The 25,593-nt window shown below is 45.6% G+C and overlaps 3 protein-coding genes across 13 annotated transcripts; 1 reads left to right on the forward strand and 2 right to left on the reverse strand.

Annotated features, from left to right (window-relative positions):
* Positions 1–436: 436 nt before the first annotated feature.
* On the reverse strand, positions 437–12,193 carry LOC6609473 (ALK tyrosine kinase receptor). Of its 3 annotated transcripts, none has more exons than XM_032714598.1 (9): positions 11,966–12,193; positions 6,216–7,257; positions 5,410–6,103; positions 4,851–5,343; positions 4,597–4,784; positions 4,353–4,530; positions 3,247–4,280; positions 2,981–3,188; positions 437–2,918 (listed from the first exon to the last, which is right to left on the reverse strand). In XM_032714598.1, the coding sequence occupies exons 2-9, from the start codon at positions 7,008–7,010 to the stop codon at positions 1,403–1,405; spliced, it is 5,106 nt and encodes a 1,701-aa protein (XP_032570489.1). In that variant the 5' UTR covers positions 7,011–7,257; positions 11,966–12,193; the 3' UTR covers positions 437–1,402. The 3 variants fall into 3 exon arrangements, with proteins under 3 accessions (XP_032570489.1, XP_002034158.2, XP_032570490.1); XM_002034122.2 differs by lacking the exon at positions 11,966–12,193 and adding an exon at positions 10,005–10,633; XM_032714599.1 differs by lacking the exon at positions 11,966–12,193 and adding an exon at positions 9,995–10,633.
* A 1,257-nt stretch (positions 12,194–13,450) lies between these two features.
* Positions 13,451–23,762, forward strand: LOC6609475 (serine-enriched protein). Of its 9 annotated transcripts, XM_002034124.2 has the most exons (10): positions 13,460–13,899; positions 14,279–14,406; positions 15,543–15,722; positions 16,096–16,254; positions 16,631–16,669; positions 17,372–17,489; positions 17,547–17,878; positions 17,941–18,081; positions 18,281–18,331; positions 18,500–23,762. In XM_002034124.2, the coding sequence occupies exons 3-10, from the start codon at positions 15,552–15,554 to the stop codon at positions 21,401–21,403; spliced, it is 3,915 nt and encodes a 1,304-aa protein (XP_002034160.1). In that variant the 5' UTR covers positions 13,460–13,899; positions 14,279–14,406; positions 15,543–15,551; the 3' UTR covers positions 21,404–23,762. The 9 variants fall into 9 exon arrangements, with proteins under 9 accessions (XP_032571334.1, XP_032571339.1, XP_032571341.1 ...); XM_032715443.1 differs by having other exon boundaries at positions 13,451–13,521; positions 18,281–18,570; XM_032715444.1 differs by having other exon boundaries at positions 13,462–13,517; positions 18,281–18,570.
* Positions 23,675–25,302, reverse strand: LOC6609476 (alpha-amylase-related protein). Its single transcript, XM_002034125.2, has 2 exons — positions 24,649–25,302; positions 23,675–24,591 (listed from the first exon to the last, which is right to left on the reverse strand). The coding sequence occupies exons 1-2, from the start codon at positions 25,300–25,302 to the stop codon at positions 23,764–23,766; spliced, it is 1,482 nt and encodes a 493-aa protein (XP_002034161.1). The 3' UTR covers positions 23,675–23,763.
* Positions 25,303–25,593: the final 291 nt, after the last annotated feature.

Raw genomic sequence — 25,593 nt, forward strand, 5'->3', positions numbered from 1 at the left:
TAATTATACATACATAAATGCATATGCATGTATACCTACCTCAATATATAGTAAATTAAATTTGGCTCTTGCGAGCCTCGTTTTTGTATAATTTATTTACTTCTGTTTGGTTAAATATTATGTTGTCGCCTCACGTGTATATCGTTAATATATCTTTATAAAAATTATATAATTTAAAGCTTGTTTGTTACGTTTCAACTAAATTTACATAATTTCGAATTCCGATCAACGCCTGATAAAAAAGAGCATTAATGATGATGAACAAATACAGGGCTGTGCTGAAAGAATATTGTACAACATTTTAAGCAACTCAGGTCGAGCGTCGTTGCGTCACCTTTTGTTTTGTTAATACTAGTTTTTGTTTTTCAAACATACAACTGAATTTTCATAAAAATCACCCTGTAAATTGTAGTTTTTCATTAATCGCATTACACGCTACTGTTTTTCTTCATTTATTTGCCTTAGGTCTAATCAAATACATACAATATACGTAATTCGCTACGACGGAAGCTTGTTATTTACACTAAATGTAATTTGTTCGGAGTAAACAATACGGGAATCGAGAATCCTAAATTAAAAAATATCCTATGTTAAAAACATATGGGTTGGCATATCTGTTTGACTACATTTGTGGTATTATTGCGAACTTTAAATGAGCAGCTTTGACTCTTTGAACTACTTTGAGTTGGCATCTTGGTTCCCGATTCTGGACTGCGTATTAAAAATAAGCTAACGTTTCGCACTTTCATTTTTTACTTTAGGAATATTGTTTGGCATTTCAGTCATCAGCTTAAAACGTTAACGAAGGGTATGGTAACTAAAGGTACAAAAAATAGTTAATTTAAATTATGCGTAATTGTAAAACTTAGATACAATTAATATATACAACCTCTCACAAAATGTTGTGTAACTTCCGTTAAATTTTTTTGTTTCTTGCAAAACTAATATTTGGTAAAAAACTAAACTATACATATATTCCAACTAAGTTTACGTGTTAGTTGCAGTTTTTTTTTTTTTTTGTAGTCCGACGTTGGTTTTTCATTCTACGCAATACAAATTTAAGATTAAAATACAATACAATTTTTTTGAGAAGTTCTCACTCGTTTTTTGTTATCTCAATTTTCTTTTTTTCTCTTTGTGATTCGAGAGTAAATTTATTTAATGCGCCAGTGAGGCGCCAGCAAATTGTGATTGCTCCAACACAAGACGAATTTTTGGGGATCGCGAAGTCTTCTAAAATCAGTAATCTTACCCAGAAGTTCAGATTTGACTTACACCGTTTCGCTTTTTATAAAGATTTTAAAAATCTTTATTAAATATACGATACGGCGGCTCTCTTCTGTTTTGAAATCCAAATGATTTGGAAATTTATGTTCTTGATGTACCAAACTTTCGAGTTCTTTTAACAACTGATTTCGGAATGATTGTTGTTGTCCTTGTATCGCTCCGCGTAACCCTGAATGGTGAAAGGTGAATCGGCTCCACCCGATCCCGTCGAGACGTCCCCGTTCATCACCGTTCCATTGCCAACCACCCCATTGATGACCTTGGCCTCGGCTTCGTTTTTCACCTGAACATTGGCATAAGACTGCTTTGCATTTCCGTTGGGCAAACTCTTGGTCAGTGCCGAGGGATCCAACGTGATCCCATCCAGCTGCGAGGCGAAGGACAGCGGTGGTTGGATGGTCGTTGGTGTGGGCTGTGGTGTGTCCAAGCTGATCAGTTTGGCCTCCTCGCCGCCGGACAATGGAACATCGTGGCCACTTCCAGCCACTGGTGGTTCCACCTTCGAGTTCGGTAGTATAAATGACGTCTCCCAGCAATCTCCGCTGGTCGGTGCGATATTCTCCACCGGTCTTGGATGTGGTGCGGCGGGAGATGTGACCGCCGGCGGAGTGCAGGAGCTCATTTGCTGGCGTTGCAATTCTGGCACGTAGCCCGAACCACTGGCCACTGATGGATTGTTGCTGCCACCGGGTGGCAAAGGTACCAGGTAATCCGGCACCGCCAAACAGAACTCTTCGCCATTGGGCGGCCGGATGACTGTGTCGTCCCGTTCGGAGGCTGTGGGTCCCAGAATATTGGGCAGAGGAGCGTTCATTATGCTGGCATCCTGGGTGCAGGCGGTCAAATGCTCCAGCAAGGTAATGAATGTGGGCCGATCCTCGGGCGTGGGATTCCAGCAGTCGGCCATCACCTTGTATATGGAGACGGGACATTCGGTGGGCGATCCCAATCGACCGCCACGCACCACCAGCTCCATTACCTGGGTGTTATGCTGGCCGGGATATGGTGAACGGCCCAGACTGAATACTTCCCACAGGAGAATGCCAAAGGACCAGACATCTGTCTTCGAGGTGAATATGCCATCGAGGAAGGCTTCCGGCGGCATCCATTTGATGGGTAGCATAGCTTTGCCTCCCTTGCGATAGTAGTCCGATCGGTAGATATCCCGGGACATGCCAAAATCGGCGATTTTCACAACGCGACCAGGACCCTTACTGCTCAGCAGACAGTTCCTGGCGGCGATATCCCGATGGATGAAGCGTTTACTCTCCATGTAGCGACATCCTTTGGCCACGTCGAGGGCGCAGAAAAGCAGGTCCTTCATGGTCAAGAGGGAGGGACGCTCTGGAGTATTCCTGTTTTCTCTCAAGAACTTCTGTAGATCCCCGCCAGCAAGGAGTTCCAGGACTATATAATACGGCTGACGGTCAAAGCAGACTCCTATTAAATGGACCATATTCGGGTGATTAAACTTGGCCATTATAGCCGCCTCCTTCAGGAAATCCTCCTCCTTTTCCCGCTTGGGATCTTCCCGCAGGGTTTTCACTGCCACGCCCATTTCCACAGCATCTCCGTCTCTATGGCGATATAATGCCATATATACCTCTCCAAAAGCACCTTTGCCCAGGGCACTGAAATAATTGAATCACATTTGTAGATCACATTAGGTTATTTATTAGATTAAGTTACTCACTTGACCAATTGCAGACTATCGCGTGCCACCTGGGGCAAACTGTTGACATCAATGTGACCATTGAGAATACCATCGCATCCATAGTTGGGGTTGAAGTTGTTCAGATTGGAGTCGTCGATATTGTTGCGCAAACGGGTAAGTTGAAGATCCTGCTCCACGAGCATCTTGTGGCGCTTCTTCGATTGTTTCTTCCGTTGGTAGCGATTATCTGATGTAAAAAAAGAATATTATTTCCATTCACAGAACAGAATTTCTTGCATACTTACATAGCATAAAGATGAGCGCAGCTATGCAGATGAAAAGCACGGCAAGCGAGATCATTAGGATGGAAACGAGATACTGGAAGGAGGACTTGCCCGCCTCCTCGCGGATTTCGCAGGCGGTGTGATTGTCCCGTTTTAAGCTCCAGCCATCCGGGCAGATGCACCGCACCTTCGATCGGAACTCATCCAAGGCCACGCACCTGTAGTCGCATCCACAGCCCTCGATCGCCGGAATTATGATGATGGCACCTGGTCCACTGCTGGCTCCGGCATGTATTTCACTAATTTCCCGAAGACTTCGACTGGGGCTGATGTACGAACTGCCTCCCTCGCCATTCGACTCGGTTAGGTAGACATCTCCGCCAGCGTAGCCGCCACCGCCTCCTCCAGTATTGCAGCCACCTCCGCCACCACCAAATCCTCCTTGTCCATGTCTGTGAACAGAAGTTCCGTTGTCCGCCAGTTCCACATAACAGGAGTGGCCACCTCGACCGCCCTGGAGAAGGGCAGCTCCATAGGTGGGACTCAGGGCCTGATCCTCTTTAGCTCTCCATCCACCACCTGGACCAGCTGTCTTTTTATTCAAGGGCTCTCCGTTGATCTGTCCACTTTCTGGAGCCTGAAGGGGCTTCGCCTTTTGGCCATGCTGGAAATCCTCGTCTATGTATTGGCCTATTCCCAGACCTCCTCCACCGCCAGCTACCAAAAGAGGTACTGCCTCGTTTTTGGCCTGATTGAGAAGGAACACATAGGAGCCACCACCACCGCCGCCGGCACCATTTTCGATATAGATATTCTTGACCATATCCTGTTTGGAACGGAAGCTATATTGGGCTAAATCCAAGTCGTGATCGGTGCCGCAACCAGCTTCTTTAAGAACTCCCATGGACTTGATGCAGGCGTTTTCGCCCTGCTGACCCACGAGGAAATATAGTTCCTCATGCTTGTGCAGTTCCAGAATGGCCACAGCCACAGATCCTCGAGAGCTGCCTACGCCACCCGAACCCAGTCCTCCACTGGCGCCTTTGGCAATGATTCTGGAAAAGGAATGCGATACATTAGATTTAGCATAAAGGTGAGGATTTAACAATGAGAATGAGAATACATACGTGTAGTGTCCTTCATGGGGTACCTTCCACTTCTGCATGCCCTTATAGCTGCTCTGGTCCTCAACCACATGGACTTCCCGCAGGACATGCGTTTTATTTTGCTCCCTGTAGGCAGCTTCACATTGCGCCTGGGAAGGTCCTATCATGCCACGAGTGTCACAGCTGGTTAACTCAAGATCTGAAAAGAGTGATGTACTTTTCATTTGAAACTTCTCATTAATTGGTATCTAAATTCTCAACTTACAGTTGGTATATTCAAAGTCTTTATAGGTTGGACTCTTTAGATTCTGTCGGACGTCCCAATAGTTGTAGCCTCCTAAATGATCTTCTGGTATATTGAGGCCAAAACATTCAGGACTCAGTGAAAAGTCGTCCACAGCCACATCTGAGTAGATTCTCATGCCCATGCGAGCTTCAAACTGGAGGTAGTATCTAAAGAAGTTTGATAATCCAATTAGTTCAGTTGCTCTGAAAAGTGATTTCGATTATGACACTTACTTGGACGTTATGTTAGGCAGTACATATTCCGCTCTCATCCAATCGCTGCCCTGATTTTTAGTGCTCCACCACAGTGTGGTGGTGATGTTCTCCTTTTCCTTCATCTCCACCACGGAGAGATTGATACTGCCCGGATTCTTGCCGAATTGGTGGATGAAAAACCTCACAACACACGAGTTACGATAGGGAGAGTCCGGATTTCCATGTACCGATGGCGGCGGATTGAAGGTCTTGCTAACCATGATCGCATTGCTGGCAAATCCAATAATCGAATTCTTTTCCGAGTTGTTCATATGCTGATTCATATTGACCAGCATATAGTATCCACTGGTGTTGTTCTGCAGGTGCTGCATTGTGTGATCCCCATCCGGTCCCGTATCGTGGGTGGGAGATGATCCAGTATGCCTTGACCACGTGAGCGTGGTCTTTCCCGAGTCCCGCCAACCGCACCAGTCCTCCTCGAAGTCACAACGACCGCCATAGGGTATTTTATCTGAAACAGATGAAAATCATAGATTTTAATATACATTTTCATGCCGCTCTAAACTGTTTTACTAACCACATGACTGCTGCTCGTCCTCCGCCTCATCACAGTCCCTGGTAATGTCGCAGATTCGTGGTAGATGTATGCACACGGGCACCTTGCTGGAGGTGCACTTCACCTGCGAGGTGCTGCACTTCTCCGACTTTGTACCCTCGGGAAAACAGTTCACCATACGCAGGTTGTCCAACGCCACATGACCCTTCTGGCCCACTCTCAGATCGGGAACCACCTCGAAAACGATGCGGAAATCGCGCGAAACGCGACCCAGGCGATATACCTTCCTGGTCCATTGGCGCACATTATCGCCCAGAATCTCGGCCGGAACCCAACTGCTCTCAGCCGTGTGGAGTGGTTCCACCACCACCCGCGAAAGTCCGTGACTCATGTCGCTCTGGTGCATGTAGACCTCTAAAAAGCACTTCTCCATCGTGGTGCTGAATTCCGGTGAGGTGAGATTCAAGGGTCTTGAAGACGGGTTCACGCGGGCGTACAGGAAGTGCCCGTTTGCATCGTCGATACTATCGGCTACAGGACCTGGCAGTAGTCCTGTGAGATTCCTCTTCGACAATTCCGTGCCAGTTATAACTTGGAAACCATCGGAATAGTTGCCCCAGGTCCAGCTGCACGGGGTCTCGAAGTTGCACTTTACGCCAAGTTCGTACTCGTACTCTGATGACAATGTGGCATCCGTGTGGGGAGCATAGGTGTTCTAAAAATCAAAACAGAATGCATTGATCAGTACTATTCATATATTATAGCTATCACATAAAACCTTTGAAAGTCTCTGCTAAAAACATATTAAGCCCCTAAAAATAACTCACCGCATTTGGTGATGTATCTCGTATACGATCCTTGATTTCTTGCAGTGGATCCGCCGATGAGGGCTGCGGATCTCCTTCAAAGTTTCCGTGCGTCACCCCGCCAGCAGGTTCATCCGCCTGATTGAGGGCTTTCTTCAGCTTGTAGAGCTCGCTGATGGAGTTCTTCCGATTTGAACGCTTGGGCTGGTCATCCACACCGGCGTACAGAGGAGGGAACCTTGTCGAGTAGGGTCCTCCAAGGGGACCGGCTGTCATGGCGGCCATTCCACTGGGTTGCCTCAACTGGTCGTATATCGCTCCGTACCGATCCGCAGATCCAAGGCCCTGACCCAGACCATCTATTCGTCCAATGGAAGAGGTGGCGGAGTACGAAGGATAGCCAGCCCCTCCGCCGGAAATACCTCCGCCCGGACCACCAACCGATGGATTCATCAGCTCCTTTCGAAGGGACTCCATGCCTCGCCGCCCGCCATTCCCGCTGCCTGGGCGTTGGGCCATCTGAGCCAGTCGCCGTTTGTTATCCCTTCGCGATCCTGGTGGTGCCGCCTCGTAGTCCTCGTACTGTGTGGCCACCGGCAAAGTGGGTTGTGGCAGGGGCAAAGGCTGCTCATGGAGCCTGCCATTGCGCAGTTGCTTTCCCCCGGATGCACTTGGCCAGCTGTTGAAACTGGGATGTTGGGACATCGGCAGGGAGCTGAAGGTGTGGTTCATGATCAGCGGCCGCTGGGCGAACGAGGGATCCACCAGGAGGGACAGGATGGCCAGGACCACAACCAGCTGCCTGAGCTGTGGCATATTTGAAGCCACTCCTTTTAAACGACTTTTCAATAGAAGTAGGGTGAAGAATTCTTTCCGAGAAATCCCTTTAAATGTATGATTCGTTTTTATGGTATGATATTCCGCTGCTTAACTCCTCGATAAAGATTGCGACCACTTGGCGCATTTGAAGTTCTTCAAGTGCAGACAGCTCATTGCTAAAAACCCTTCACCCAAAGGTGGGTATTTCCTCTCGTCCTAATTAATTGCCTCCTCTGTCGTGATTCTGTCGATAAAATGTGAAATTTGTTAACTAAAATGTACAATTAATCAACCCTAATTGACTTTTGACTTTTGAGCAGAGATAAGGCAGACCACGTAATGACATTTCATAATGCACGGGGTTTTAGGATTTGGCCAACCCACACATCCACATGCGTCCTCTGTCAAAGGACCAGCACACGAACCCCTCGTCCTGGCGACGGATCAATGAAAGTGCTGCCCCCTGCAGGCAAAATTTTTGACAATTGAAGCCCAAGGCCCTAAAATCCAATAGGGAAGCCACCATGTGAAAATGTGTTTTTCGTGGAAAAACGAATTTTCCCTCTGGCTAAAAGGAACCAATCGATGGCAGGCCCTCTGATTACCTGGCGAAATTTGAAGTATATGCAATCTATTGGCACAAGTGCACATGCCGATTGCGGTATTCAATTAACTTTGCTCTAGTTGGCTTTCTAGTACATTTTGCGTGTATTGTGCTGCTTGATTTTGCCAAAGAGCTTGGGAAATTCGTTGTAATGGACTCGCGGAATTGACATGGTACTTAAGCCAAAGTATAATTTTTCTTATGTTGCAGATAATATAAATTTCACTCACAATTTAATGGAAAAGTATTCGATTATTATATAAATTGGCTTATTGTTCGGGGTTCGAAAGTCGTTTTTTTAGTTGTTTGATTTATTTGAACGACATAATTGGTTTAAAGATTGTTGTTGTTATTTTAAAATGTTGCCAGTGGCCTGAATTAAAATTTCTCTACATCCATATACCTTCAATTGCCTAAACCCACATATCCAAATGGATTTTCTCAGAATTATTTCTATTCCTAAGCGAATTAATCTACCTCGCTGTATAGACCCAGACATTTTCATCTGCTAAAGGGGCGTCATACAAAATCACTTTTAACATTTCGCTTTTCGACAAACACACAGACAATCTCATAATGCTATTTAGCCACATTTTCTTTTTATGATTTATATCACTTGCATTCATTTTGTTTGATTTGAGCTTAAATTGAGCTTAAATTTGACTTTCTAATTTCCTTTAATTTCAAATTTCTTTATAAGTATACCAGCGAGTGAAAGGGAAAAAAAGAGAGATGCTTATGTGTAAGAGAGGAAGAGATAGGGAGATGTAGGAAAGTGATATTGTTGTGGCTGACTAGCCTTTCGTTTTTTCGCATTTTCTATTATTTTGGCCAAGCGAAGACCCCGAGAAATAAGGCAAATATACATATATATTCCATATTGGGAAAGCGAAAAAGTCGGGAAATTTTCCACACAAATAAAAGGAAAGTTTCTTGGTATGTGTGTGTGTAACTTCATAGTACGCAAAGTGTGCAATACAAAATGGCTGTCGCGAAAACAACAACAAAACAGAATTGTAAATACACACACACGCTCAAAGAGAGCCAAAACACGCCTCGTAAAAAGCAAAAAAAATAACGAAAATTGTAAAGTAGCGAGAACTCGATGCTTTCCACCCCCCATCCACTCTCTTCGGAGATGTGCAGCGAGTGCAGAAAACGGAAACGCAACTGAAGCTGAAAGTCCTGCGAGTAACGGTAAAGCGGGAAAGCGGTAAGCGAACTAGCAGAAACTACACATGAATGCAAAAGGACCTTCCCCCGCTACCGTTTCAACAGGAAGCCAACTCGAGTTGAGGCAAAAGTTCAAGACACGGACAAGTGGCAGAGTTACGGGGGTTACGATGCTGAGCGAAGCCCACTCGAAAACTAGAATTTGCGGGAATTTTGTCATCTGGAGTATAATTGGGCAAGCACCAAATAGATATATGTATGTACCTATTATAAAGATCAAGTATAAACTGTAGATTTGGCCAACATTTTGAACAAATTTTTAGTTATAAACGTTAGAAAATAAGGTAAGGTTTAACCTTTTTTGAAGACAAGTCCAAGTACTCGGTCCAAACTTTGATTTTAATGAAACTAAATATAAAGAGCTTGCATATTTTATCTAAGAGGGTATTTCCTTAAGTTTGAATTATACCTATTAGTTAAACTTTATATAATAGTTTTGGTAATCAAAAAATATTTGTAAAATATCTAATATTATGTTATTTCAGTGTAGGTGCACATTGAGTTATTACCCGAATTAATGCAGATATTATTCGATTCCAGTAAAGGAAATAATAAAAATGTTATTGTGTCCTCAACCGAAGTTTTCCAGAAATAATAAAGAGAAAATTAAATGGAAGCCACAATAATATAGTCCAAATTTCGAAGTGAAGCAACAAAAGAGCGCTAGCACATGGATTTCGTATTTTGCAGATACACACACATTGCCGCCATAGGAGCAGGACCAGCAACAACAACAACAACTACATTAGAAGGAGCGAGTGGGGGCTGCATCAACGTCGCAAATATTGCGCTGCCCTCTGTGCCCGACTCCAATTTAGATGGCAATGGTGGCAAGGATTTGCCAGGATGCGAGACGCAGCCTCGGTATTGTTGACTGCGCAGGATACACACACACATAGGACACTCTTCGCTACTAATGGCGCAGACAAATTGTTTTGCGTATCTCACAGATACAGAGCAGCCGAGGCGCACAAAAGATACTACACAAAAAAATACACCACACACACGCGCATTCAAGCTTGGAAGTAACGAAATTTTTCCTACAGCTCAACAAATTTTTCATTCGATTTTTCACTGCTCATTATTATTTCAAATTGAAAGCAATGATTTCGCATTTCAATTTCGAATATGTAATCACTTTTACCATTACGCACTGATTTGTGGCTCTTCCAAAATTTTCTGAAGCTCTGCTTCTCTTAAATTATGTATCGTTCGGGGAAAAATATGGTTTTTATTTGAAGAAAATTAAGTTTTCAGCTACACTTTTCACGTTTCCTTTTCTTTTTCATTTGCTGCTGCTTGTGTTTGCTCCCTTTTGTAGTATTAACTTTTCTAGCACTGTTGTTGGTGGTACTACTTATATTGTTTTTCTTCAGATTTATATTTTTTTTTTTGGGTATATCTTGTTGTTTTTTGGAGGCCGTCTATCCGCGTTTCTGAGGGATACTTGCGCGCACGACGCTCGGCAAACGAAGACTGAACTGTGGGGAAATTCGTTAAAGCCCGGCCAGCATCCTAGGCATCGGCATCGGCATCTCGCGTCGGTGGCTAAACGAATATCCTGCGCCTGAAATCGAGCCACAGGATACACGAGCGCACAGATGCGTTTGGAAATTGAGGAAATTTCTTCTCCGACTCGCTGGATTTTCCACAGAGCTCACTCGTTCTCCCCACATTTCAGCCAGCGAAAGCTGTTGCTGTTTCAGATTGCATGTGAAAGTGAGAAAAATGTGAAGGAAAGGGAGGAATGGCTGCGACAGTGGCGCACTCTGGCGGTCGGCAAAAGCCGGGAAATTAATGCAAACTATTGGAAATTGAATTTAGCTCCATCAGCCGCTGCAGTGGCGAAACCCCCCCTTCCGAAGGGGTGGCCGATGGGCCTGCTTGTGCGTCAGTTTCAGTCGTAGCTACGTTTCCTCTTTCAATTTGCAGTGCATTAAGGACCCCATCCTGCGCCTCCTGCGTCTCCTTCGTCCGGCGATGTAATATCACCTAATCAGAGTCACGGATGCGACACAAATGCATTTATCTTGGTCCTGTTTCGCCCCTCGGAGATTGTGACGTGCTGGCTTATAAGCCGGACACTTGTAATTTAAGTAAGCCTGGTCTTAACGCAAGGTGCGTTTGCCTCGCCACCAACAGGTGCCATTGGCCAGGTTTCCAACGGCCAGACTTGCACTTCGCGGGAACATAATTGAATTTTCTGCTTTTCAATGGTAATTTGTAAATGAAATCATGATGCACGATGAAAGGTCAAATGGTTACTCGCTGAATATTGAAGGGTCATTGGGGTCGTTTAAAAACTTGTGTACATAATACTCGTAGATTTTTGAAAGAAATCGGAATCAAATAATAAATGTTCATTGTATAAACACTAATTAGTGTTTTATAAACTGGAGTGGTATAAATATTTAAGTATTAAAGCCAGTACTAACATAATGTTCATAATTATCCCCATCTAACTCTTTCCCATATTTCTAACAAAATTCGCTAATACAAAACCGTATTTTCTTATGCAGAAATAATATTTTTATTTGGCATAAACAACATCAATTAATGACGACAACAAACGGAAATGGGCAACACAGACATAGCGACAAGTAAGCGAAAATTAATATAGAATCGCGCAGATAAGTGTACATGTGCAGATATATGTACATACATACGTGTCGTCGGCAGCTGTAGGAAATCGCAGACAACAAAAAGCAATCGAGAGAAGAGAGAAGAAAAGCGGGCATGATCAGAAGAAAACTCAGCATCCACTTTGACGACTACGAGCGTGTTGAATTTTAAATTTAGTCCGAAAACGGCGGTAAAAAGTCAATATTGTGCCAAAGAATCAAGTAAATCAAATATACACAACATCTTGAACTAAATATTATTCGTTCATAAGCACAGTCGAGTAGACTTCCTTCTATCATTTATAAAAATATAATTGCCATTCGTTGATGTTTTTCTTATGTTGCCAAAGCAAACGGGCCCGTAAAATGTTTAGGGCTGCGTAAATTGGCACATAATATATTCAATAGACGCAGTTTGCATCTAGCAAATGCTCTTCACCATAATATATATATATTTAAAAATAGTTTTTCGATTTCTTAGGGGTAAAACTCACTCAGTTTTTCAAAAGGCGAAAAGTGTGCCCGGCACGTGTCGCGGCTGAAGAAAGAGTTTATCCAACTATTTATATCACTTGGTCTTCAATTATATTCACTTAAAGCCGCGCACACGAGCGTGTATCTTGCGGATACCACGGATTTCGCTTTCAGTTTCTCTATGGAATCGCGTGAAATTCTATGTAGCTCCCGTGCTGCAACATCCGCTGGGCGACTGAGAGATGCGACTGTTCGATGAATACTGAATACCAGCAGGCGGCTGAGATCGGCCAGAAGCTAAAGACCGATGCGGAGGCGTCGACCGAAGAACTGGCTACCCGAACTGAGTCCATCTCATCTGGCGTCTGCTGAACGAGATATATCTGCTGGTGCGTTCTTCGTGTTTATTTTTTCTCACGGCTGCCGCATCCTTGGGTTCGTGTGTGTTTGTTTATTTGTTTTCGTCGCGACGTGTCAAGTGGTAATGCAATTGGAATTGACTTGTGCGTTTCAGCAATCGCCGCGGGGATGTGGCGTCACGGCCTGGACATTGTGCAGCCTTTAGTCTGACCCCTGACCTCCGGCTGGCCTACCTGCTGCCGCTGCGACTGCTGCTGCCGTTTGAGGTGGCTAGTCCGATCAGCCGGAAGATTTATGTTATGTGCGCTGTGCCGCAAGGGGAGATATTTTTAGCCGGCACTGCGACTGCTTCTTTTCGCTTGGGGTAGCTGCGAAAGTAATTAATGATTCTGCGACTGAAGCTGCAATCTCTGAAGCAAAACGGAAGTTCGGAAAACGGAGCTCTGCAGATCACAGTGGGGCAAATCAGGGGAGAATGACACAAGTTAAAGCCGAAGGAGTATTTTTTTGTACAGGGTAATGACTTTCGCTTTACATAGTTATTAGTTGGTTAGAATAAAACAATCAGTTTCTTAGAAAGAAAGGAGTTATTGCACAAAGAAGAGTACGACGAGATCAAAAAATAAACTTGTGAAAAGGTAGTGTAAAATTGTTGCCATCGTTTAAAAAGATTAAAAAAATAAAACACACAAGCCCAAGGAATGTAATTGTTTTTAAGATATTGTATTGTATAAATTCCGTAATTCATTGAATCTTCTGTGCGGTCTGTGGTCTTCTTTTCAAGTGCCTTGAGGGTTGCCACCGCACCCCGAAATCCGAAGCCCTGGGCGGTCGACTGGAGGCGAACGGCGGTCCAAGGAGCGCATGTCAAGTGCTTCGATAGCCCAACTGTCAACTGTCATGGGGTAACTGTCATCCATTAGGCTTGGGCATTGTTTATGTTTGGCGGCGCCTGCGCATCGGCGGGATAAACACGAGATGATGCAAACAAGTGGCTGTGGGCCACGTTGCGCTGGCCAGGATTAAGGTGGTCTGGGTAGCTGGTGGCCACCACCGTCGAGGCGGATCGATGGCCGTGGGACATGCGCAGTGGCTACTGACTCGAAAAAGGACTACTCCTCAGAGGTAGACACGAATATTTTGGCCAGAACGCTTCTGTGCCTCGTGCAAAACGGTTCATTTCTCGTCCAGCAAAACGCTTCTGCTTTCTGTGTGGGTGTGTGAGTGTGCGTGTTGGCCGAATGCCTGAGTAGAGAAAAATCTAATTATTGTTAACGGTCCTCAGCTTCAGCATAGCACTTTGTTTTTTGCGTTTAGAAATATTTACGGCCTGCGGCAAAATCCAATTGCCCTTTTTTGGACAGAAACGCTTGTGTGACTGCAAGGACGAGTGATTGTGCTCGGTGTTGCTTCTGTTGCCTTGGTTGTGTCACCAATACATACACGCAAATAACACACAAGCACACATCACACACACACAAGCACACACACAGCGCAATCCTTGGAGAAAAGTGAAAGTGAGACGCCCCAGCGACCCGGAAATCGGACAGCTTGGTATTTTTCGCATTTGGCGCACAACTTGGCTGGGAAAAAAGTTAGTGGAAAACCCTCAGCTGCAAAAGTTTCAAACATTTTCCACACGTTAAACGAAATTCAACCAAATTTTACCCCCTCGCTCGACCTTCTCTTTTGCTCTCTCTGATTTATGCGTGGCATATACAACATTTTCGTATTTCCTTCTTACTTTTTTTTTTTTGGCACACATTATACACAGCACAATTTTTTGGTATCCAAAAGCCCCGCGCCCCTCGCCTCTTTAACCTTCAGTTTTTGGCATGCTGTAAATTGTACTGTGAACACGAGAACTTTTCCTAATCCTTTATCCGTACACCTCTGTAAATATTTTTAAAAAGTGTCTTGGCAAGCGTTTTTTTATTCCATTTTTCTTAATTTACTCGATTTTGGAATTGCAGTCGAAATGATTTAATATTAAGCTAGCAAACGGATTTAACTAATCCGTTGCTAACAACAAAAACTGTATGTGTCAAATTCAAAAATTTAAAGAAGAGGTGCCAGAGAATCTGAATTCACCCTGCAACAGGTAAGTAGGCTATGTGGGTGAGTTACACATATGAAAAGAAAACTTTACAAGTCATTTTATTTGATCGATATTTGTTAATGAGCGAACAGGTAAATTAATCTTTGCTTCGGGACAACTTTGACCCGAACAAAAGTTTTCCAATTTTCAATGCATGCTCTCTTCGCCGTTTCACGTAAAGTTTCCCCAAAGTATGCAGCAACTATCTGAATTGTCTATAGTCCGCCCACCACCCACAAACCACCGCCCACCGACAACCGCCCACCACCCGCCGCCCGCAGCAAGGCTGCTGCCACGCCCACTCGCTGTTCTTTGTTGTTGTTTTGTGCGTAGTTGATTGCGACAGGACCTTGTCTGCTGGCACTTGAGGTTGCCTTTTTACCTTTTTACCTTTAGCCCTTTCCTTTGCCATCCTCATGGTAATTGTAATTTAGTTGTGATTCAGCCATGTTCAAGGACACAATCTGTGACAGAGGCTGTGCGGTTTCTTTGCGTGGTCTTATGGGCTCCCACTGGGATCAACGTGTTTTTTTGCTTACCTCCAAAGGGGGAGGTGGCAAATATTGGCAGGCGCAGATGCGCGCCTGGGGGGCTTAAAGTTGAAGTGAATTACAATTTAATTACTGCCAGCTCTCAACGGCTCAGTGCCAAAAAATATTTATAGAAATTTCAATTACGCTTAGAATGGCTTAGAAAATTAACTCTGCCGTGTAGTACAATTCTTAAGACTTTTTAAAGATGCTTTAAAATAATTGTGAACTCAAAACAGAACAGCTGTAAATGAAGATTAGCTTAATTAATTCCTTTTTTGAATTATTTTCCTGGCATTAAATATATTTTGAGACTTACTAAAATATTTATAAATATAATTCTTAAGAGAGAAATACAAATTTACTACCATTATTTCGGATAGGATATTAGGATATTAAATTAGTTTTCTGGCTAGTTAAAATTAAGAATCTTATACTCTCTAAGGAAATATCAGGATAAAGGTTCCCAGCCTTGCAATGCATGAAATATACTCTTTTAACTTTTTATTTATTTCGAAAATTAAAGAAGATTGTACTCCACAAACGAGATGAATAACATCGATAGATGCTTTCAATATATTATTTATAAATAACTACACATGATTGCAGTAAACCCAGATGCCCGAGGCATTGATTCTACCCGGCATGGCTGACGCAGAGCCGGACCTCTCGACGTTCGAGAACAAGACGGGGCTGGCGGAGGACATGAAGTTCCTGGCCTCCATGCCCGAGCTGTGTGACGTAACCTTCCTGGTGGGCGATACCCGCGAACCCGTCTGCGCCGTCAAGGTTTGTGCCATGTACTCCCCATTTTCTTATTGTGTACCATCCTCTGGGTCCAGAAATCAGGTCACTGCGTAATCGACGTCCTGGTCGCCTAAATAATTAAGTCCTTTGTATTACGCAGGATGCGTTTCCTTTTAAATTTTACTAGTGGCTACATAACATCACGCATTCAGCCGTGCAATAGCATTAAAATAGCAACATTCTTGTAGCGAAGTTTTTAAAGTCTTTCATGTTTTAAGAAAATAGTAACTTATTCTTTTTTATTAGAAAACTATTATGTTAAATGAAAATGTATAGATCTTGTTACGAAAATATATAATATATGGCAATGGAGATGATTCTGAATTCTGGTTTAATAGATTTCCTCTCTATACAGGCTGTGTTGGCATCCCGATCTCGAGTGTTTGCCAAAATGCTCTATGCTGCCCCCTCGCCCCAGCGGAAGAGGGAAACCTCCACCAAGGAGAACAAGCTGCGCCTCTTTCTCAAACGCTCCTCGGAGCCCCTGCTCAATCTGCAGAATGCCGCACAACAGGTTTGTATTCGCAGATGTGTTCTATATTCATCCATAATCGATTACCCAGCGGGGGGATTACGTACGTGTGTATGTATGTATGTGATGTGTGTGGTGTGTGTGTGTGAGTGCCGGTGTGATTTTGCATTTTGCCGTGTGGGGTCTGCATCATTGCGGTTATTTTCGTAACCACCTTTTGAGTTCCCTTGAGTTCAATTCAGTTCGGTTCGGTATCATTATTTTCCGTATGGTTTTCATCCTCTTTTATGTGTAAATACGTCGTGAGTCAGCAAATGCCATTTAACTGATATGCCTTTTGTGACTTTTCTGTTGTGACAACCACCATTCCTCATCGTACTCGTCCTCGTTACCCCGCAACCCATATCCGTAATCATAGAGAACCGGTTATACCCAACAATTAGCTCCGATACCCGAGGTAACCAAGCATCAAATACTACCTCTGTGCGTGTATGTGTATCTGTAGTCGCTGTCGCTGTAACTCTAACTGTAACTGTGTGGGTGTCGTAATTGATGGATGTCCTTTTGATGTCCTTGCAGAGAGAAGCAGAGCAATACAAACGTAGTAAAATAAATACACTAAATACTGCTGATGCTCTGAACGAAAAAAAAAACAGCTTAATATCTTATATAGAGCATCTCTTAATAATATATCTGCAAGGATATTTAGAACTTCGGTCCTTCGAAGGTGGTGCTACGTTCGTATAAGAACTTTATGCATTTCCGTTGTAGATGTATTGCTGAGTGTGCACTTAAATATTATTAATGTTTAAATAAAGGAATGTGATGCCCAGAATGATTGGGGTGGCTTAAAAACAAGTTGTGCTATTTTCTGACATTTTTCCCAACTAATCCTAGCTTAATTTCAAAGTACTTGTGCGCTGAACCTCTGTTGAATCTATTTCTTCTATGCAAAACCTACAAATCGTTTTAAAACTTAACTTCGTTTAAAATACTATAAGCTTAATTGACCTAAAAAAACGAACTATCTGAAATAGTTAATCACAATTGGAATGGCTATGAGAAATTATGTACTTTGCACCTGTTGTTGTTATGTTCTCCGCTAGCTGATTCAACATTATCTTAGTATTTTACCAATGCTGACATATTGTGAATTTAGCCCTCAGGTCAGCAGCATCAGACGCTAATTATTGAGGAGTTTGAACCCGACGTGTTCCGCCAACTGATCGAGTATATTCACACGGGCTGTGTGACCCTCCAACCTCGCACTCTGCTGGGTAAATTTTAAAATTATATGTAATTGCATTTGGAACTTATAAGAGTATCTTTTTAAGGCGTCATGAATGCCGCTGATTACTACGGCCTCGAGGAACTGCGTCGTGCCTGTGCAGGATTTGTGCAGTGCTGCATCAATGTGGATACCGTATGCGCCCTGTTGGCCTCGGCCGAGCGTTACATTCAGTACAAGTGCACGAAGACCTTGGTTCAAAAGGTACTGGAGTTCGTGGATGAGCATGGAACCGAGGTACTGAACCTGGGCAGCTTCACGCTGCTGCCACAGCATGTGGTTCGCCTGATCCTGGCCAGGGAGGAGCTGCGGGCCGACGAATTCACCAAGTTCCAAGCGGCACTTATGTGGAGCAAGAAGTATTATGATAACAATCCGGTAAGGATTACGACCAAGGAGCTTTAAAGATATTTTTATTGACCTCTTTGCTTGCCCCGCAGAACATCGATATTAAGGAGATCCTGGGCACGTTCTGCGAGTACATCCAGTTCCATAAGATACCGGCCAATGTGCTGATGCGGGAGATCCATCCGTTAAACCTCGTTCCGTATGCCATCATCATGAATGCGCTGGCTTACCAGGTGGGTTTCATTGTGCTTCTGGATTGCTTTGCGCTGCTTCCTTGGTGTTTAACTCAGTCACTCACGCCATCATCTGTCCATCTATCTGTCCGCCTGTCTTTCTCTCCGTCCATCCATCCAACCATCCGCCGCCACCCATGCGCTCCATTTCGTCCATCCATCCTGTTGTCCCCTTTATGTCTGATTCTACACATTGCAGGCAGACCCAGAAAGCATCGACCCCGGAAAGCTGTCTCCCAACTCTAGCCGAGTGAGGCGTGCGCGTCAGAACCAAGGTCGCTCGATGTCGGTCCAGAGCTCCCTAGATCCGTACGGATCGAACACCACCCTCAGTTCCAGCGGCAGCAGCGACCCGACGAGTGGACCGCACCACAGCAACTAACATAAGTTGAACGGCCCCTCCTCGTCGTCCCAGCAGCAACACCACCGCCACCGTCACCACCACCAGTCGCTGCCCAAGATCCGGAAAGCCAAGTCGCAGTCCTTCCGCACGCGACGCAGTCCCTCGGAGCGACGAAGTCCCAATAATGCACCCAATCTGACTCTGAATACCTCGTTGACCTCCGGAAATGGAGAGAAGAAACGCAGCCCCCTGACGCCGAAGAGTCCGGTCATGCCAGTGCCGGAGTCCAAAAGTCCGGGCAGCAGTTCCCAGAAGACGCCCACATCGCTTTCGCGCCAGGGCACACTCCGGGCATCTAATCGCCGGAAGAATAGCGGACAGCTCTCCATATCGCTGGGCACTCAGGGCAGACGAAGTCCTGTGGGTCTCAACGATCGCAGTCCCCAAGGACGCCGGAGTCCGCTCTTCCCGAGCAGCGGATTGAGGTCACCGAACGATCCGATGACTAGTCCCACAGTCAGAAGTCCAACTGGGGAGCCCCGAAGAAGTAGTCCCACTTTCAGCGTGCACACGCAGGAACGTCGATCGCCGTTGGGAGCAGTGGCTCCCACAGACTTCGGCTGCCAATTCGGAGTTCCGGGTACCCGAAGGAGTCCCACATCCACGGTTCACGTCCAAGACATGGCCACTGAACCAGAAGAAGCGGGTTTCGTTGGCCTCAAGCGGCCTTCGATAAGCCTCTTCACACCCATATATTTCGCCAGTGAGAAGCGTTCGCCCATGGGCCCGATACCCCCGATAACCGTATCCAATCCCGCCGAGACTTACAAGAGTGCGGAACGAGAACGGGAGGCAGCGGAGGCCGCTGCTCGGGAAAGGGAAAAGGAGAAGGAAAAGGAGGCAGCCCAGCCGCAGGAGAAGAAGAGCGTGATGCGTGAGATCCTGGCCTTTGTGAGGAAGCCCTCTAAGCATCTGAGCAGCCGAACCAACCGCTTTGCAAATGCCTTCACCCGAGCGGAATCCGGATCCTCCGGTGGTCCTCTCATCCGGCAGAGCACCTTCTCAGCCAGTCCAGCGGCATCCTCTACGGCCGCCAAGAGCGCTGTCCAAAAGCAAATGTCCGAGGTTGGCTTTGAGCCGAAGATATCCCAGAAATTCACCCACTACGCCAAGATGTCCCTGAGGCTCAGGAGGTCGACGAAACGCGACGAGGAGGAAAAGGAGAAGCAGAAGCAGAGTTCAGCTTCCGGATCCAAAAGACCCAGTGCTGACTTAAGTCAGACCAACGCAGATCAACAGGTAGGTGGATCGTCGGACGAACTGCCCTTCGAGCTGGCCAATGTCCACTTCGAGAAGGTAGGTGAGTCCTATATAAAGCATGAGAGGCTCCGTGAATTGCAAGAACCAGAGGTAGTAAAGGAAGAGGACACAGAAAAGGATGCGGAAGCGGAAGCGGAAACGGAGGTGGAACAAACCGATGCCGCCATGGCCCAGTTCGTGGAGGAGGTCACCAATTCCCTTAAAGTGGTGGCCCTCAACGGAGAAGGCGGAACAGTTGCAGTGCATCACTTCACACGACGATCGGAGAGCCGAGAACCCATAGAGCCGCGAATCAGCGAGGAACGGGAATCAGATTCCAATGACCTAATGATACCAGATGACATGCGCGCCGAGCTGGTAGAGATCTTGAAAGCCTATCCCCCAGAACCAGTTTATGTGAATCTGCAGGCACTGCGGCGAGAGACCGAAGATGCGGATCTGGCCATCGCCCAAGCTGAAGCCGCAGCTTTGGCGGCAGCCGAGTTCGCAAAGAAGCCGCTCCAGTGTCCTACCATCGAGTTTGAGCCGCCGTCGCGCCGCTCCTCCTTCGATCCGCCGCGTTCTCCTTTTTTGGAGCAACTCCGCAGTCCCGGGGTGGACACGGAAACCGATCTCATAAACCTACAGCGTCTGGATTCGGGGGGCGACAGCTTCGAGCTGGTGGAGAGTAAGTGGAGCAAGTCCAGTCGGGGGGAGTCCAGTTTCGATTGCCCCTATTCGTCCAGGGATACCAGCTTTGACGTTTCCATTTCCCGGTACCAGTCCACTAGCTACGAGGATCAGACCTCCAGCTTTGAGATTGTAGATACCGATGAAAAAGGCCAGGGCAGACGAGCCGTTGATCTGAGGAAGAGCTCCATTGAGCTTGTGGATGCGGAGACCTTCCAAAGATCTGGCTCCTCCTGCGGAGGCCGCAAGTCCTCGCTGGAGACTCACTTTGACTACACACCCACCGAGGGCGGTGGTCGATCGCCCAGCCTTCCGTTTCCGGCGATGAGCAAGAAGCAGCGCACGGAGAATTTCCGCCAGCTGCACGTCTCCCAATTCAGTGCCTTCTCCCGGGCACGCAGTCCGCTGTCCCAGCAGACTTCCTCGAACTATAGCTCCAGGGATAGCTACGACTCCAGTGGGTCATATCCCCACGGCTATGGCTATCCCCCGGAACCCCAGAGAAGTCCATACGGGGATCCCAGTCGCAAGCACTTTCCCCTGACTGTCCGGCAAAAAGGCGAGGAGGAGCGAGAGGTGCGCACCTTCCTCTGCACTGATCAGAGATGTGCCTCCATCTTCGAGCCGCGACCCAGTTCCGTGCTTACCCAGCAGCTGTCCACCGGGTCCATGTCCACCCCATCGGGCTATACAAACGGCACGCCCAGAGTTCCTGGTGCTGCTCCGGTCGGACCGGTTCCCCTGCCGCACCCCAGCGCTCCGCTCTCCTCCTGCGGCTTCTCCAGCGGCAGTGAATTCGAGCCACCGTCACCGAGACGAGCGGCCAGCGCTTCGCCCAAGCACACCTTCACATTCCGCATCGTGATGAAGAAGGTGGACAGCTCGCCGGAGGCATTGTGCCCGGAAAGGCATCGCTCGAGGATTATAGATCGTTACAGGAGGCGCGACAGTCGCCGGAAGCGCATCCATGATGCGGGAAAGAGCTTCTAGGGGGCAGAGAGAAATAGTTATGGTAATAGTGGAAACCAGTGATGGGGCTAGTACTTAGATAGAAAACAATGCCAAAAGAGTGGCGTATACTTACTAAAAAGTAATGTGCTGAAAATATATGGCATATAAATATAATTTAATTAACTGATCAAATTAATTCTCAAACTAAACAATAACTGCCCTTTACATACTGATGTCTTAGTACGTTATTTCAAAAATACTTAATGTTTGTACCATAACGAGAATATCTCAAATTAAATCAAATGCTGTAAATTTAAAGCCGAATTGACCTATAAAGATGAAACATTACACCTATTTTAATGTTCAATATGCATAAAATAGTCCTGAATAAGAAACATAGTAAATCAATATCAAGTACCTGTAATTGCATATATGTATTTTCTAAAGTAATAATCACACTTGTATATGAATACAATATGACATGCCAGGTGCTAGTATTATAAACAGAATTTCTATAATATATATGTGTATATTTTTTGTTTAGTTAGTCCATCGCCTCCCATCACTGGTACTAAAACAAAGCAAACCTCATAAACACTGGCGGCAATCTATTGATATCTGTACGATACGCATATATTTTTGACAATCTCGGTGTTGAATCTTTGTGGATCCTAATCGCAATCTTATAGTCTTAAGGGTGTCACCGAACAGAAGGCGTTTGGTAATCAAACTTTATAAAATGGTTCTGGTTTTTAGGCCGTTTCAAAAGCTCTACCAAAGGCGCTCGCTTCGGGCCACCGAAGTTGGGTAATCCAGTTCCCGTAACTTCGGGTGTTTGGTATGACTTATGATCTCTGCTGATTTGTGAAGCAACCCTCGTTCGAACCGTGGTTGCAAACTAATCGAAAATGAAAGCTAATGAAGTACAGATGAAGTCAAAATGTATATTCTAAATCATTAACAAACTTATGCGCAACAATAATTCCTCCCACGATTTACCTGACTACTATTTAAACAACAATAGATCAAAAGTTTATATGTATACATGTGCATAAGAGTTCACACTTTGATGTTGTAATTAATGTGGAAACCGAAATCAGAAAGCGATAATGTTCTAAGTATTTGTGCATTTTTACGTGGTTCCTGTTATATAGCTATAATTATATGCGTTAGCAAACGCGAGTATTACAAATTTTTGATGGCATAATATAATCAATATACATTGTACGATTCTAAATAACCTAAGATGATGATTAAAATCTAAATGTAACCGAACTGCGCTGCTATTGCAAAAGGTGAGACAAGATTTTCTAGTTAGCTCCTAAGACTAAGATCAAAGCAAAATTATGCGCATCTGGGAGTGCGTACATGTTTGTATATTAAAGCTGGACTTGGGGCCGTACTTAAATTTTAAAATTTAGGAAAAGCATTTGCTTTTGTGCCGCGCAAAGAGTGGAAAAATTGTATTACTAAATTAATTAATAATTATTGTTAAACTTTGAGCAACATTTTTGGACTCTGTGTTGGTTAGTCAAATAGTGTAACCCTGAGCAAAGCAAGCCTAAATTTAAGCAGAGTATCTAAAGAATCATAGTTTACACAGATGTATGTTATATTCTAAGTGGAGTAAGAAACGTTTTAGCGCGATACTCCTAAGAAGCAAGATATCAGCATTTTACAGGTAATTACGCTTCATAAGCATTTAATTCAAATCAAATGGTAACTAATCGTACCGATAACCACACATCAATTGCCACCAGCCGACATCTTGGATCTGGGAGATCCATCGATCCAGAACTACACACTCGTAACACTCGTAATCGGAATGCCAGTAGAAACGTTGCTATTTTGATTTGTAGTTGCTTGTTTTGAAACAAACCAAATAGTCGCTGACCAAATCGCTTACCAATTACATATTTTCGATCGATTTTCCATTGCGCCTCTGAATGCTTGCGAGAGGTGGTGGTCGCCAATGGAGCCAATTATAGCGATTCGGATTCGATTCCGGCCAGAACACCCAACTACAATTTCACAATGCCAACTTCTTCTATTTGCAGAGCGGGTTTACGTTCACAGTGTGCCAGCTGGATCGGATGTGGATGTAGGCCCAGATTGCCCAGCTTATATACTGAATACTACATATGTATATGTATATAGTATTCCCCTTTACGGGTCTTTATTCAGAGGATGTCGTTGTCGTGGCATTTGTTAGACTAAGTCCAATTAAAATCGAATCGAATCGAATCGCGTTAAATACCTTACTTTGCATTTTTATTGCTATTGTTACCGCTCACAAACATACTCGAATAGTTAGAGCTAATACCTCCAAACATTATGTGCGTTCGTTTTTATTGTAATTTGAGACAAAAATAAAGCCCAGATTTCTGTGTTACCTTTACTTAAACTTTGGCATCCACGTGAAGGGCCAGAACACCGTCGAAGTCATCGGATCCGATGTGGATATAGCCAAAACCATTCTCGTTCACAGTGACCGATTTTCCGGTGCAGGATCCGTCGATCAGGCTGCCGGAAATCACATCGCAGTACGTTCCGGCGGGCAGACAGGTGTTCAGATCCTGCGACAGATCGTACAGGTTGTTGTTGATCGCTAGGAAGCCCTTGTTGCCGCGACAGAAGGCGATCTGGTTGTCTCCATTGTCCCACCAACCGGTGATCTCCGTATCCCGAACGGCGTTCTTGAAGCCCACCATCGCGTAGATCTGACGCCAACGGTGCTCGCAAATCCAGCCATTCACGCAGGCTCCATCCTCATCGAACTCCGGCGAAATAATCCTCTCCTGCGCATCCTGCGGCGGCGGGGTATCGTGGTCATCGAAGGCGAATGAGCTCATCACCCGACTGATGCCGTAGGGATAGGCCAAATGGAAGGCGGTTGCCATTTTGTACTGCCTGGGCGACTTGTAGCTTAGCACGGCACCCGCATCTCTCTGGTTATCGTGGTTGTCCACAAAGGTCAAAGCCTGACCCGAGGGCAAGAATCCCCAACCGGTGCCCCAGCTCTGCAGCCACTTCAGTGCGTTGTTGCCACGGAAGGCGTTGCCAATCTCCTCGGAGAATCGGAACTCGGTGACGGCACCCAGGTCCTTGTACTCATCACGGGACACGGTTTCGTGACCGTGATCTATTACCTCCTGGAAGATGAAGGGGCGGGAGTTGTGGGGAAATCCGTGATCGATGTTCAGGTTGCTCAGGCTGCTGTAGATGTACTGCGAAGAAAAGCACCATTAGTTAACAGTTCCACGCCGGAGAAAGCTACAACTCACCTCCAGATCCTCCGATGCCATGTGCTTGGCGGCATCCACCCGGAAACCAGCAACACCCAGTTCAATGAGGTGATCCAGGAACTCAATTAGCTTGCTTCTCACCCAGTCGCTGCTCTGGTCGAGATCCTTGAGGCCAACCAGTTCGCATTGTTGCACCTGGAAGCGATCGTTCCAGTCGGTAATCTCGCAGGTGGGATGAAAGTCCTGTGCGGTGTATGGAACTCCTGGGAAAGATTTCTTCCTGGGTTCCGCCTCTGTTCCGGCAGTGCCCACAGCCACACCGTCAAAATCTCCGGACATGTGGTTCAACAGCACATCCACATAGATACGAACACCCACATCGTTGCAACGACGCACCATGTCACCGAATTCCTCCTCGTTACCAGAACGAGTGGTCAGCTTGTACGAGATGGGTTGGTATCGCTCCCACCACGGACGACCCGCCGATATGATGTTCTCATTAACGGGGCTCACTTGCACGCCGGCGAATCCTCGGGGTCCCAGAAAACTCTCACACTCCTGGGCAATGTCGGACCACTTCCACTCGAACAAGTGGACGATGGTGTTGCGATTGCCCCACCAATGGGGATTGTGCTGGGCCAGCGAAAGGCTGCCCGCCAAGCAGAGCGTCAGGGTCAAAGCGAACTTGAACATGACCGTATATACTGTGAGTAATCTTCCCAGCAATTTCTCCTTTTATACCCCACGGACAATCTTATCGCGGATTTGCTTCGCTTGGGTCCAATTTACGACCAGCAGATGGTCGCCCCCAGATTTACAATGGCCATCGGCTGACCTATGGCAATATGCGATAGTAGGATAGATATTTGCAACTCGCGGGTATCTTGGCTTTTCCAAAAGATCATGATACTCTACCAGACTGCTTCATCAGATTAAATATCAATTGTTAGGCTAAGTTATAATCATACTATATGAGGATGCAAA

This window comes from Drosophila sechellia, chromosome 2R, assembly GCF_004382195.2.
Source record: "Drosophila sechellia strain sech25 chromosome 2R, ASM438219v1, whole genome shotgun sequence".
Taxonomy (NCBI): Eukaryota; Metazoa; Arthropoda; class Insecta; order Diptera; family Drosophilidae; genus Drosophila; species Drosophila sechellia.

Bases quoted from the DNA above. Each gene is read 5' to 3' on its own strand.
- LOC6609475 (XM_002034124.2), top strand. From the start codon at position 15,552: ATGCCCGAGGCATTGATTCTACCCGGCATGGCTGACGCAGAGCCGGAC. The intron at 16,255-16,630 runs GTTTGTATTCGC...CCGTAATCATAG, and splicing joins TGCAGAATGCCGCACAACAG to AGAACCGGTTATACCCAACA. The intron at 17,879-17,940 runs GTAAGGATTACG...CTTGCCCCGCAG, and splicing joins AGTATTATGATAACAATCCG to AACATCGATATTAAGGAGAT.
- LOC6609473 (XM_032714598.1), bottom strand. From the start codon at position 7,010: ATGCCACAGCTCAGGCAGCTGGTTGTGGTCCTGGCCATCCTGTCCCTC. The intron at 6,104-6,215 runs GTGAGTTATTTT...TTTGATTTTTAG, and splicing joins GAGATACATCACCAAATGCG to AACACCTATGCTCCCCACAC. The intron at 3,189-3,246 runs GTAAGTATGCAA...TTTTTACATCAG, and splicing joins TGCGCTCATCTTTATGCTAT to ATAATCGCTACCAACGGAAG.
- LOC6609476 (XM_002034125.2), bottom strand. From the start codon at position 25,302: ATGTTCAAGTTCGCTTTGACCCTGACGCTCTGCTTGGCGGGCAGCCTT. The intron at 24,592-24,648 runs GTGAGTTGTAGC...TTTTCTTCGCAG, and splicing joins TGGCATCGGAGGATCTGGAG to TACATCTACAGCAGCCTGAG.